The sequence below is a fragment of the Panthera uncia genome, assembly GCF_023721935.1.
Source record: "Panthera uncia isolate 11264 chromosome B2 unlocalized genomic scaffold, Puncia_PCG_1.0 HiC_scaffold_24, whole genome shotgun sequence".
Classification (NCBI taxonomy): Eukaryota; Metazoa; Chordata; class Mammalia; order Carnivora; family Felidae; genus Panthera; species Panthera uncia.
The window spans coordinates 35,278,753-35,293,421 of record NW_026057580.1 but is presented as its reverse complement, the minus strand read 5'-3'; the positions used below and the strand labels follow the sequence as shown (position 1 = coordinate 35,293,421).

At 31.5% G+C, this 14,669-nt stretch overlaps 1 protein-coding gene across 1 annotated transcript in view; it reads right to left on the bottom strand.

Annotated features, from left to right (window-relative positions):
• The window catches only part of RIMS1 (regulating synaptic membrane exocytosis 1), a 487,006-nt gene that overhangs the window by 153,821 nt on the left and 318,516 nt on the right, over positions 1-14,669 (bottom strand). The window contains exons 10-15 of the mRNA XM_049652868.1: positions 11,571-11,617; positions 9,469-9,581; positions 7,465-7,595; positions 6,740-6,911; positions 6,460-6,613; positions 129-285 (exon numbers count right to left, since the gene is read on the bottom strand). Of these exons, the coding sequence (XP_049508825.1) occupies positions 129-285; positions 6,460-6,613; positions 6,740-6,911; positions 7,465-7,595; positions 9,469-9,581; positions 11,571-11,617 (774 nt within the window). The remainder of the gene's footprint in view (positions 1-128; positions 286-6,459; positions 6,614-6,739; positions 6,912-7,464; positions 7,596-9,468; positions 9,582-11,570; positions 11,618-14,669) is intronic.

Sequence of the window (14,669 nt, the reverse complement as noted above, 5' to 3'; positions counted from 1 at the left end):
ATGATTCTGAAGAAAAGAACCTGACTGACCAAGCTGTTATTTCATTTCAGTAACAGTCTTGTGGCAGCTTACATTATATTAAAATTAAAAAGTACTCTCAGAGACACTAAGCCCATCTTAAAACCCACCTCTGTAATGGCACATTTGGTAAACGTGAACGCGGCCTTCCCTGATCATCGCCGCGGTGAGGAGATACTGAACGTGAGCGGTGATGAGTTGTTCTTTGCTGTTCTGGCACAGTTAATGTTGTAGATTTACTTTCTCTAGCACTAGACCTATAACCTACTGGCAAGAGTACACACAAAAAAAATCTGTCAGTATTCTTCTATAACATAAACTTTAATGTGGAAATATCAGATTACATCTAAAGCAGCCACTGACCTACGAAAATAAATGCCATGCAATCAATATTATTAACCTTTCCCTTCAAAACTATTAAGTATACGTACATAGAATGTAACATATACATGCATAAAAACAGGCTACAGATTTGTTCAAAGGTACCATGGAGATACTGAATATGAATATGACAGTTGATGCCTCAGACATTATAATGAGTTGGGATACTATTTTGATTCAAAAAATGAATGAGTTAGTGATTTTTCAGCAACCCAGATCAAGAACTTGACAGGGAACTATAGTTAACAGATAAGTCAATGCTTGGAAATTTGGTGTCTCTTTAAAAGTTATTTGAACTTTTCTTCCACAGGATAAACTATCTTGGCTGGATTTCAGATGGCTTTGCAAATAAGAAAATGAAAATATCATCATATAAATTTTAGTTAACAAAGAAAAGTACTAGATCTTCACTATTACAAATACTGACTGAATTTTGCAAACCACACATAATACTGCAATTTTCAAGTGAAAATAGTGTATGGATGGAGATGACTATGGCAATAATGCAGAGAAGATTAACCCTCCTATAGAAACAATCATCAAATCTACTTCAGACATCTGAACCTATTCCACAAATGCGTCGGTAACATAATTAATATAGTTAACATAACTGCAATTAGAAATAAATTCTAAAATTGATTCTCCCTTGAAGCAAAAAGGTTTATATCATCTTCTGACTTAGTTAAGATAAAATAGCAATCCAATCTCAAATCCACAGTAACAGTTTAAATTTTTTTTTCGCAAGGGTCATTGTTTGCCATTACTGAAAGCAAAATAAAAAATTCTGTGGCCAAAGGAAAATGATTATATTTACAACTATATAAATGTACATGAAACATGAAAACATTATATTTAATTGGACAGCTTGAACTTTTCTTCATTTATTTGCTTCATAACTGCTATATTATTTTAAAATATGCCATGAAACACCATTATTAAAGGCAGACTAAAAATCCCCAACAATTTATTTTTTCTGATTGTACGATCTTTTAACTAAGCTTAAAGTACAAGGAAGGTCTTTCAACATTTTGTAAAGTAAAATTTGACAATATTGAGATCAAAGAAGCTCAACCACTCTGCCATTCTGAAAACATCGGTATAATGACCGAATAACATAACCATAAATTATATAATTTATCATTTCATATACTTAATTTTATAACAAAAATCATAGCAATTAAGCTATTATTTTGTGTTTTGTGTAGGGAAGTTTCTTTGTCATTGTTAAGTTGTATAAACTGCAATATTAAGTCTAGAAAGAAACCAACTAAATTTACATGTAGTGAATTTGTTTCACAGCTCATTATAAAACATTGTGGTTATTTTTAAAGATAATTAATCTAAGGTCCAAATTACATAAACATTTCAAACTACCATTTGTTATCACTTGATAACATTTTTTATTATACAATAATTATGGAAGGTTAAAATTGAATTGGAAGCACCATTTCAAGATTTCAATGAATATTCATGTTATATAAATAAAACTTTCATATTTTATATAATTAATCACTATGAAGTAACAGGGAATTAGACATCTTGCTGTGAGAAGGATATAAATGATTTTTTTCCCTTGGATTCTTTGTATTTACGTAGAAAGTAAGATTTTTTAACTTATCCTAATTTGTATTCACAGTTGTTTTTTTACCTTTTAATTTATTTTATTATTGTTTTAATATAATTTATTGTCAAACTGGCTTCATACAACACCCAGTGCTCGTCCTAACAAATGCCCTCTTCAATCAGTTTTTTGCTTTTCAAGGTCATTTGGTTTTCTCTGTAGAATGTTTATTATTGAGAACACATTCTAGCTTCAGAAAAAGTTGGGAGGACACTGATATTTTATGCTCATTTCAATGTTTTAGTTGACTCAAAGTTTGTTTGTTTTTCACATTATGTATTTGCAATAATGCTCAGAGAAGTTGAGATTACCATGGGGCTCCTGGCTGGTTCAGTCAGTTAAGTGTCTGACTTCGGATCAGGTCATGATCTCACAGCTTGTGGGTTCGAGCCCCACATGGGGCTCTCTGCTGACAGCTCAGAGCCTGGAGCCTGCTTTGGATTCTGTCTTTCTCTCTCTCTCTCTCTCTTTCTCTCTCTCTCTCTCTCTCTCTGCCCCTCCCCCACTCACACTCTGTCTCACTCTCTTTCAAAAAATAAACATAAAAAAAAGAAAAAAGTGAGATCACCATATGTCTTGCCCCATATAAGGGAATTCTGTATATGATTATTTTTATTCTTCTTAAGCAGCTAAAGTCATTTATTTCAAATAACCACAAAATTATGATACAGTTAATAAAAAGTAGCTCTGAATGTCTCAATTTCAGAACCTTAGATTCCCTAAGTGGAGATAGGTAGTAAGTACATCAAACAAGAGCACAGAACTCTGTGGTTCTAGAAAGGCGAACATATTTTTCTAAAAAGAAAATTTAAGGTTCAGCTGTGGTAGGGCATCTATATAAATAAAGGTTTTGGGGGCACCTGGTGGCTCAGTCAGTTAAGTGGCCTATTCTTGATTTTGGCTCAGGTCATGCTGTCAGGTTCATGAGATCGATCCCTGTGTCAGGCTTTGCACTGACAGCACGGAGTCTACTTGGGATTCTCTCTCTTCCTCTCTGCCCCTCACTCACTCATGCTCATGCTCTCTCTCTCAAAAAAAAAAAAAAAAAAAAAAAAAAAAAGCTGTTGAACTTCTTGGGGAAACACAGAACCAGAAACTTCAGAGTATGCTGAACATATGCAGAACTAGTCTCTACTTCTAAACAAACTTCTCTTCCTATTGGATGCTAGGAAATGTAGTAACAAATTTGTAGTCAACTTCTAAAAGCATATGAGAATTTATCAAGATGCTTATTAGCTTATCCCTTCACTTTATTTTAGCTGCTTGCCCTAATTTTACCAATGTCTCATCTTCCCTCTTTATTTAAAATATATTATATATTACTTACTACATTGTGTTTTTCACACCTGTATATATCTTTAGAAGCTACCACATGTCCATTTTGGACCAATGAAGACTATACCTGAAAATATAAATTAATTTCATTATCTCCCTTCTTAATTTATGATCAGACCTCTGGAACATAATATATTATTGGTTATTTATTTGTTATATTCTATTAAAAATCTGCCTAATTACCTTTTAAATACTAAATTAAAATGAATATGACTTGAAATGACAATTTAGGCACTGCTCCTATATGATAAAAGAGGTTATATACATTCATAAAAATCATAATATGGTATGTCAGTAGGGAATAAAAATATTTTTCGAACTCAGTGTTTTTTGGTGGTATTCAAGCACTAATTCCACCTGTAGTGGGTCCCATAACTTCCCATTTTGGTACCTGTGTGATCTCTCAGGCAAACGAGAAGAAACTTACCCTTTCAGTAATTTAGTGTTTATTCAATTGGCCGTTTATACTTTCATCCATTTGCTATCCTGCCTCATCATAAAAAATATGAAATTTTAGGTGAATAAAATGTGAGAACCACACATAAAAGTAAATTCTATTTAGATGAGCTGGTAATAATATTAAGGCTGATTAATAGCCAAGATTCTTGTTAGAAAGGTTTGATGACTTTCTTAACAGGAATCATCTGATTCCTATTTAAATATGTCAGTAGATTTAATATGCAATCACCTTTCCACTTTCAATTTTATAAAAAACCAATATTCTATTGAATGTTGTGTTAAAGTTTCTGTGGACAATGTGTCTAAATATTATGATACTTTTATAAATCAACAAAACAGAAAATAAAACATTAAATTTTACCCACTATTATTTAAAACTCTTCCAGTCTGGTATCAAAGAGTATTATCTAAGAGTATAGATGGGCACAGCAGCAAGTTTATTGTTTTTAAGAATATTTGCTAATGTCATACAGTGATTAAAAACTATATTTTCTCTGAATTACAGGAAGCAAATGAAAGCTACTTTTAGAGAACTCTCCATAATTTCTTGTACTTTTAAAGAAGTTGTATGTTTCTCTCCAAATTGTGAATTTAGTCACTAGTGTGGAATTGGTCTACTGACTTTACCAAAATCATTGCCCTCAAATTCAGTGCATCTCCATCTGAGAAATGACATAAATTAAGGGGTTATATGTCAATATCTTCCTAAGGAAATGCCTTTAGTAATCTTATTTATACATCTGAAGATTTTCACTTTACTTACTTATTTGGTATTTCCTTATTTTGTATTAGTAAATCAAGGAAATAACATAGAATTAGTGCCAAGGAAATAAGCCTTTACTACTTGGTTCTCTCACTTTCTGACAAAAAAGAGTCAGATGAGAAACAGAGATTTGAACCAGACAATGCCACAAAAATTTTACTAACTTATACAGCGATAAAAAAATGTTGACTTAAAATGAACACTGAATCTTTCTAAAGCATTTCCTTATTTTAATACACACATACACATTCTAGGTATAATAAGTGGTAAACACATCACAAAAGCATTAAAAGTTAAGCCATGCTGCATGCAATTTAAATCCTGCCATGCACCTGTCTCAGTATATTCCATGGAAGGCTACATTATTTTCACAAACAGAAGACAGAAAATTGTAGGCATACAATATAAAACATAGGAAAATGGAATTTTTATTTGAGAAAATGAACCATATCCTTTCAAAATAATATTTTTACTTATGCTCAGAGCATTGTGAAATAATGATTTCAACCTAGCTAGCCATGCTTCTAGAAAAGAACCTAAGTTAAGTGGGAATGTTAATGAATAGTTACTAGTGCATTTTAAACTTTTTTAGTAATTTGGAACACAAGTCACCATGGAATAATATAATACTGATTTCTCTGTGCCATAAATCTCCAGTTCAGTATCCCGAATAAGTCTGGAAATTGACAGTGAAAACAAGCATAAGAAGCACAGTGAAGCGGAGCCATGCTCTTCACCCACGCACCTGGAGGAACTACTCCAATACCATCATCAACCTCATAATCTGAGATGTCACTATCACTGATTCGCTGAGATCCTGCACAACAGTAAGGCAAACAGATACCTCTGTGTCTTGTTGGTTTATGAAATGTTAAAGGACAGGGTCAAAAAAAATGTTTTTTAAAGCTACTTACGTTACTACTAAATACTTCTGAACAAGAATAATACAAAGTAAATGCTGAGCTGATATAAAAAAAAAAAAAAAAAAAGGTTTGTGATCCAAGGATAACATTTTCTCAGTATTTCCTCTTTAAATCATTTAAGACATAGAAGGACCGGAATTTCATACAGTAAGATTTTGACTTTTCAAATTATTCTTTAAGTATATACATTGTTTTCTACCCAATTAGGTGCCCTCCTCTGCAGTTCAGGGTGGATGTGGCTGGGTGGAAAGTTAAAAGACTTTCTTGGCTGGAGCTCTACTGAGCTCATATTATTAAAAAAGGCACCATGGCTCTTTATAAAACATTTATGTTTATCCTTCAAAATTAGCCATTATTCTGCATTAAACATTAGCTTTGAGAAAATGATCAGAGAGACACTAACATGAAAAATTCAATTATATGAGGAACACAATCAGGTTCTAGATTACCAAAATGAAGCTTCTAAGTTTCAGTTGATTCATTATTTACTCATAAATCAAAATTTAATGGATACATGCAGAAAAGAATACTGTTCTTCCCAATCACCAGATGAGTAACAACAAACATACTTTACAATGTGTTTTTAAAAATGTTTCTTATGAATAACAATGTTAAAAATACCCAGGAGCTATAAGGTTATCAAGAACCTTATATGTAGCAACTCATCAATAATAACAAAAATTACTTTATCAGTTAACCAATCAACAATTCAATCAGTACTGGGAAAAGAATGATTAATTCAGAGTTTTTAAACTCTCAGCTCTGGAATCCCTCTACAGTACTATACATAATACTTGCATTAGGGAAATGTAGAAAATAGTTTTGCCAAGTCTTTTTGTATAAATAATTTTCCAGTATTTTGATGTCTAATAAACATTTGAAAAAAATATCTTGAATGTTGAAAAAATATCTTGAATGTTAATCTCTAATTTGGGTAACCAAAAATAACTTTAACCTACTTTGTAGTTTTTTGCTAGAGCTTTCTCCATGAATGTGTCGCCTTGGCATGAAAGGTGATGGCTGAGGCAGAGGTAGTGAAGATTCATCATGCGTCTGAAGTTTATACCAATGTGGCTCATCATCTAAAAGTGCTGTCTCCAATTCTATGAGGATCTGAAAGGGCAGTTCTTAAATTAAATCAAGCACCTTGACCAAAACATAATATAAAAGCTATCATAATTAATACATATCACAAAACTTCAATAAGCATTTGGCTCGAATCTTTACAATATACATCACCTCTCCAAGAAATTCACTCTCTTCTTCTTGTACTCTTGGTTGATCCCACACAGTTATTTCTAACATCCGTTCTCTAAAATCTCTACGATGTACATGTGAATAGACAAATGTTTGATTCCATTTTGGTTCTAGTACTTTCTTTACTGTTTTAGTCCTCCTTTTGCTTTTATCACTGAAAAATAAGTATGTTTTGTAAATGAAAAAGCAAAATAAAGTATATGCTGCCATCTACTGTAGTGACATGTAATACCACTATTGGGATTTTAACTATTTTTACTTCATAACTTTTAACATTAAAGTCTAAAAAGACCATAGAGTTTAATACTATTCTAATTTTAACTACAGTGTTAGCAGTAGTTATGATAATAGACATATATGCACAAAGGTACTTCCCAAATGATGTATAGCTATCCAAGACTAATAGATGTATAAACAAGGTAATGAAAAAATTTTAAATTGGTAAATTATGTTTTTAAAAATACAAGGCTTGAGGGATTTTTTTCAGGGGGAAAGTTTATTCCCTCATAGAAAATGATTTATTATACCTTAAAACTATATCACAGGTGCATGTGTATGTTCAAACTCATCAAAATGTTCACATTAATTATGTGCCATTTTTGGTATATCAATTTTACCAAATAAATAAAACTATATCCCAGGAAACAACAGTCTACCTTTTATATTAGTAAGATTTTTGCATATTTTTTTCCAAAATTATTCACTACCTTCTATCTGGAAGAAAATACATTTTCACATAGGGATTCCTGGGACGACCATCTACTCTTGTAGGTAAATCTGTTGCTTGCAGAACATTTACAATCAGCTGGTGTCCCACTTTATCATACCACAGCTTTACCTGAGATCGATAAAGAAAAGAATCATTTGCACAAGCCCTAAGATATTCTAATTCTACAAAAAATACTATTTTTGAAGAACTTTTAAATTATAATTATAAATACTATTTTTGAAAAGAATACGAATTTGAAAGCATAACCACTTACAATTTGACTTTTCTCTTTATGTATTTTAGACATGACTTACAACTGTCAAGCCTATAGTGTTATACTCTCTTAGATCATGTTATGAAAATAAAACTGACAATAATTTTATTAAAAAGGGAAGAAAGGGATATTGAAATAATTATCCTTGTTTTTAAACGCTAAGTGCCAGTGTTCAGTGATTATAAGTGACTTAATGACCTTATTGTGGCTACATGCATTTTGTAGCACCATATGTCACTGAAATAAAATGAGGCTTGATGAATAAACAATTTACCCAAGTAATCTGGAAGAGCTCAGGAAACATATTTACTGTGGGCCCCCTTTACACCAGGTACTGTTGTTTCCTGTTATTTTTTTCATTTAATTTTCATAATTCACCTATTAAATGTTAATGTTCATGAGAGAAGGAGAAAAGAACAAGGAAGGCAGGAAGGTGCATTACATACCTTCAGCTAAGCGAAGGCCAAATAATGATATTTTTACTAAGATTTCATAATAGTTTGAATAAAGAAAAATGGGGGAATGGCACACTGAAATACTATTGTTGAGTTCCTAAACACCAGAACTTTAGCAGTCAATATATTTATAAATGCTGGCAGTAAACAGTGTTAACATTGTTTTTTTTTTAATTTAGAAGTTAGTTTTGGTTTTTTAGTTGAGTAAGAACTGTGAGAGAAAGTTGTCTAATGACAATATATATATGGAACATATTTAACAGTCACTCTAAGAAAATAAACCAATTTAATATAGGATTGGTCTTTCATAGTGCAGGGCAGATTAAGGATTCAAACCTGATTCCATATGAATCCATATCTCTGTTTTCAAATAATACCAGAGATGTGTTTTTCAAAAACCCAAACGGATTTTCATCCCTCTTGAAATATAGGTGGAGTACTTCAGAGATTCACACACACAGAGATGGCAGGGCAGATAAAATAAACAGAAAGGACTATTCAAAGATATCAATCTACTAAAAACAGAAGTTAAAACCAGGAATGGTTTTAAAAATAACATCAAGCTTATAGTTATCTTCTTTGTTTAATTAACGACAAGAGAAGTACAGCAAAAGCAGACTACAGAAATCCACACATGACCAAAGGAGAAAAAGTACACTATTTACAGAATAGTTTGAAGCAAGTTTTCTTTCAGTTATGAATATAAATGTCCTGTATTCTACCATAATCTACACAGATGTGGCATTTCATAATGGTTAGCCATCACTCCCTTACTCCAGCTTTCCTCACGTCACATGGAAAGCAACAGTAAGAAAAACTGTAGCTTTTTCAGAGTGATAATCAGAAATGAAGTGTTTCACTAAATGTCTCAAGAAAGTAAAAAGAATATTGAAAAACTTTTTTCAGACTCCAGACTCATAAGGTTAAATAAGTGGAACATGACTTTCTTAGTTTCTTATATCTTACCAACTGACCTTGGAAACTTGCACACAAAATATAATGGATATTTTATTTACTTATGTTGTCATTTATCATTGAATGTTTATAATAGCGGGGTATACTGCAGGCACTCAATAAACATTTCCAAATAAATATATGGATAAAGGCTAATCTAATAACTTAATAAATACATGCAAAATTGCTGAAATAGATTATGGTGTTAGGTGACTACAAACATATCATAGGCTTCAAAGAAAGCCATGCATTTTTAAGGACAGACTCAGAACAGTGAGCAAATCCTAATGGTCCCCAACATGTACAAAAAAATACATACAGAAAGTTGTCCTGGCAAGACTTGTGGGGCATCTTTTAGAGCTCCAGGACTTGTTGGAGAAATAACAGAAATGGAAGGTCTTTCCATCTTCTGAGATTCAAAGGAACTTGAACCTAAAATGAGAAAAAAAATAAGTAATTTGTAGTAACATTTATAACATATGTGTAGGAATATTTTTTATAAAATGTTAAATGCATCTGTTATTTGTATAAAACCATAATTCAATACCATCAATAACAGTAGAACATACTTCCAACTGGATAGTCACAGAAAATTATCATACTGTCTCCTTTGGTTTATTGCCTATTTTAAAAGTATTTATAATGATATAATAAATATTTATTTGCTTCAATTTATATTGGTTTTCTACATTTCTGGAGGGTATCTGTACAGTTTAGATTCTTGCATAACCTCACATATGGGTGAAGGCTTCAGGCTTTACTGATAAGAAAGATGGTACCTGTTATTTTAATTATCTTGACCAAAGAATCATCTATTATGAACTGTCCTTGCTGAAAGTAAAATGAATGCACATATAATATATGAGCCAAATCTAAGCCTAGAATTCACCACTTTTAAAATTTACCATCTATCTCAGTTTTGATCTTGAAATGTATCTTCTGTATGTCTGAGAATGCTGTCTCCAGTGACTCAACACAAGTGACCCACTTCACCTTTGTGTAGAGGAGGCTGGCTGTCCACTTAGCTACTCTGTGAGGCTTTCCTCCCCTCTTTTTTAAATGAGAGGTCTCTCTTCTCAGATCACTCTTAAAGTATACCTTGACACGATCCACAGTATACAATGTCTATAGAATGCTATTACCCCAGCAAGTATAACCTTAAACCCACAGTCATTGAAAACTTAGCTCTACTGATAAAACATTCATGGAGCATTGCCGGAGGGTATGTCATCCACATATTTTTTTTCTAAATACACACAAATTAAGTCTAAATTAAGCCGTGTAGCATCACTCTGTGCCCTGCAAAGACTTTAAGAAAGAGTTCTATAAAATTCTTTGTTATTATGCTTCTTTTATCAAGGATCCTTAGGATAATTTTTTTCTTGGGTCTTAGTACAAGAACAGTATTGCTTCTAATAATCAGTCTGCTTTTAGTATTATATCAGTTTCATTTTTAAATAGTATTGACACTATAAATTATGTAATTGGTCCCATTTCCTTCTGTGTATTAGTTATCAGAAACTTCAAAACCAAATATGGGTTCATCTAGCAGGTATGCATGTTGGTAGGCATTTGATATACCTACCTAATCTTCAGCTCCTTGTTTATCCCACCCATATGTTTTCTACCTCCTTGTAACAACGATCACTTGGATCACTTGTTTTCCTCTTAAATCACCTTGTATTTTGTATTTCCATAAGATGGGGTCCATAATAACACTTGGTCATCAAGCCCAAGGTATTGAATTTAATACCAATCCATTGCAAAGTAAATATCTATCACTTCTACATTCTCACTGAAAACTTCATTACCAGTCTAGACTTTACTGCACACATTGTCATCTTCTATCATGCGGAGTGTCTCTAAAGGCTATGTAGATAATTCAACCCTTTAGCCTCACTGTCCCTTGACTCCCTTATATCCATTGAACTTTACCTCTACTCCACCTACTTACTTCCACAATCATACCTGACACTGTTACGCTGTTTTTAAAATATCTGTTAGCGTGTATATTTCCTTCACTAGAAGCCTAGCTCATGAGACTGAGCTAATTACCAATCAGACTGAATAATCCAGTGTAACAATAAATTTTTACGTACAGCAAATAGAACTAGTACTGTTATATTAACTGAGCTTTGTGAGGGTTCTGACTATTATGATGCAGAAGGTATACTGCCAGTAAAGATTTTTGTGTAACCATCACAAAAAAAAGGTGGGGGGGGGGGTAAAAAAAGAAAAATCTTAAAATGGAACTTTGGGTTTCCAATGATTGTCATAGTTGTCAACTTCTGATATCATTAGAGATAACCTTAGTATAGTAATACCAATTCATTTATATCAAATAATTAAAGCAAATGATAAATCTTTATTCTTTAATTTCATCCTATATATATCATAATAACAAATAAATCTTAAACTCACTGGACTCCAGTGGAGGATGGGAGCTCTCAGGGATCCGTGGAATATCACTAAAAGAAATTAGGGTATGGTGAAAATCCCATTAGCTAAGTTACCCTCCCTGAGGCAATCACAGCCACATGTATTTCAGTGGTGTGAACAATCCTTTTGGGTCTTTACAGGTGTGGAAATGGACAGGAGTTACTATTAAGGCAATTACTAATATGCATGATTGTCAAACACCACACACACACACACAAACTGCAATAAAAATAAGTTTTTATATATTTAACAGCAAAACACTTCAACATGACAACAATCAGACTAATATTGTGGCTAAAACTACCACAATATTTTTACTACCAAAACAGTAGGTTTTGGAAATAAAAAATGTTAAAGGTAGTATTTTATTTCAATTCTACAAAATCAAAATGACACATTTTACTAATCAGTAATATGCTTTACAAACACATCTGAAAGAGTTTACTGAATGAAAGGGATGAAAACATTTCTTGGTAATAAAATAATATGGTGAATATCATGGGCAAAGTTAATAAAATGAAAAAGATGAATTGCTTCGGAAAATAAAAATGGTTCAAGCTTGCAACAAAAAAGCTAAAATATTTTATATATGTGAATATGTAACTCATATACACATATATAACCCTATATAGAGATTTGTATCTCTATACTGAAGTTAGCTAAATATATGGCCATTTACTGTATGATTAGAAAGTGACTTGTGAGAACACCCACTCCTGTCACACTCACAAATTACTCTGAATAAATGTTTAATTATAACCTCAGCTTAATCCATTATCCACTGTGACCTTAAGAACCCTGGACCAGCTTGTTTTGGGAAGTATACTGCATAGAACTACTTTACCTCTGGTTTTTCAAAGATAGTTTAGTATCAATTTAAGGAGATTAACAATATGTAAGTATTAACATGACATATTAAAGCAGACTGGAGTTAGTACCAACAGAATTATTAGAATAATGTTAGAATATTGTTTAAGCATTTCTAACCACTTACCTGTGACCTAACTTCACTTTGATTTTGATTTTTCTTTGGACTATTGTGTGTGTGTGTCGGCAGGGGTAGATGGGAGGGACAGAAACAAAAACAGTTTTCTCTGATTATTTTCTGGACTCATTTTCACTTTTTGTGCAAAGTAATTTTCATAACCACCTATAGTTTATACTTCTTACAAAGATAATACATCCTGTGTTATGCATTTTATAAATACATTTTATACGTATTTTTATAACTAGTAATTTATATAATGTAAGTATTTCGTATGATAATTAAGAGACTAATTTGCAATACTTAAGACAACAACTATTTGAAGAAACCAACTATTTCTCTTCTGCTACCGTTTTCTAAATTTATCTAGGCAAATAAAAGCAAATTTTTAAAAAGAAACGTAGAAGCAATAAATTTTTAGATAGTACAACTTCTCTGAAAACCAGCCTCAAAGTCAATTATGAAAATTAGAATTTGGAATCCTAAAACCAGGTACAAGCTTAGGATTTGTATATGTCTGAAAGACTGTGGAGAAGTAAAAAAATTTTAAAGTGATTTTGAATCAAAATATAATAATGTTAATTGCTTCAGTAATATTTTCTGGAATAAATTTCCACATTTACAAACATGTCTTCTTAATTAGTTCTACAAGAAAGGTGACAGAATAGTTCTAATACCAATTGTAAGTATAAATGCCAAGAATGTTATATTTGGTAGGCTAGCAAAAATGGTTCTTACCTCAAGATGGCAGATATTTCTTAGACCATGTATGATTCGCAGAATTACTATGCCACTAAACTGTGAATAAATTTTGGTTTCTGCTTTAAATTACAGAACTACATTAAACATAATTATTAAATATAGCTAGAATTATTCTTCTAGGATTCTAATAATTTCTCTATTAACTGGGAAGTTGATGCCAGATTTGATTTTTAAGTATAATCTTTGCATTCCATATTTCCTACAATTTAGGGTTTGGCTATGCAAATTATGACTTTTTAAGTTATTTTCATACAAAGGTAACAATCATGAAAATGTTATTCCAGTCCACTTTAATTGTCTGTTGGTTTTTTTAAAAGTTACCATAAATCAATATTTTAGCTGATTACTTTTAAACTACTACATATCTGAAAGTATTTGGCAATGTGTACAATACTTGATTTTAAATTATTTTTTGAAACTTGTGATTCATTTTCCAATTTACTTACCTCTTTTCCAGCCTCATATTAACCTGAGCACTAGAACACATGTCATGTAAAACTAGCATAAATTATAAAGTGTTGCTATTTAAAAAAATTTTGCATGGAACTGTACAAATACTTTTGCAAATGTCTTCAATGTTTACTCTTAATAATCACCACTTAAAATTATTTATAATCTTGCTTTTATTTTAGAGTTTATATATATTAATATTATTCCTTGAAATACGTGATCATCTGTTTTCAGTCCTTTGAAAAATAGGATAATTATATTTTCTTCTATGTTTTGCATTGACATATATGCATGAAGACAACAAAAATTAAAGGCTATTACTTTTTCAACATAAGTCCTGAATTAATGGCTCTATAATATTTTAGACAATGGGGAAAAAAAAGAGGGATTTATTTCCAAAAATATATTCAAACATTAATGCAACTATCAGGAGATATTTCAATATGTCTTCCAAAAAATTACAGACTGGCAAAAAGAATATTCTGGACTTTTGGGTTAGCCAGGAAATCTAACAATGTGGGGGACCCTACACACAGATTAAAAAAAAAATTCCCATTGGCTATAGAGAATTAAATTATGCTAAAAACTGAAGTTTAAAAAATATTATACCAATTATTATGACCAATTTTTTAAAAAGTTAAAATATTTCACACTTGCTTGATTTTAAACAAATGTCGGCACTACCCATGGGTAAAAATATAGAAAAAAATACTCTCTTCTTAGTAAAATAATAAACAGTTCATGTAGACATGAAACAATTACTGTTTTAAATGTCATAAGAAGATGAGTTGTTAGTGACTCCCTTTAAGGAAATACTACTAAGTTAAATTACTAAAAATAGGTCTGCCATTAAAACAAAATATTTTTAGTTTATATTTCACTTC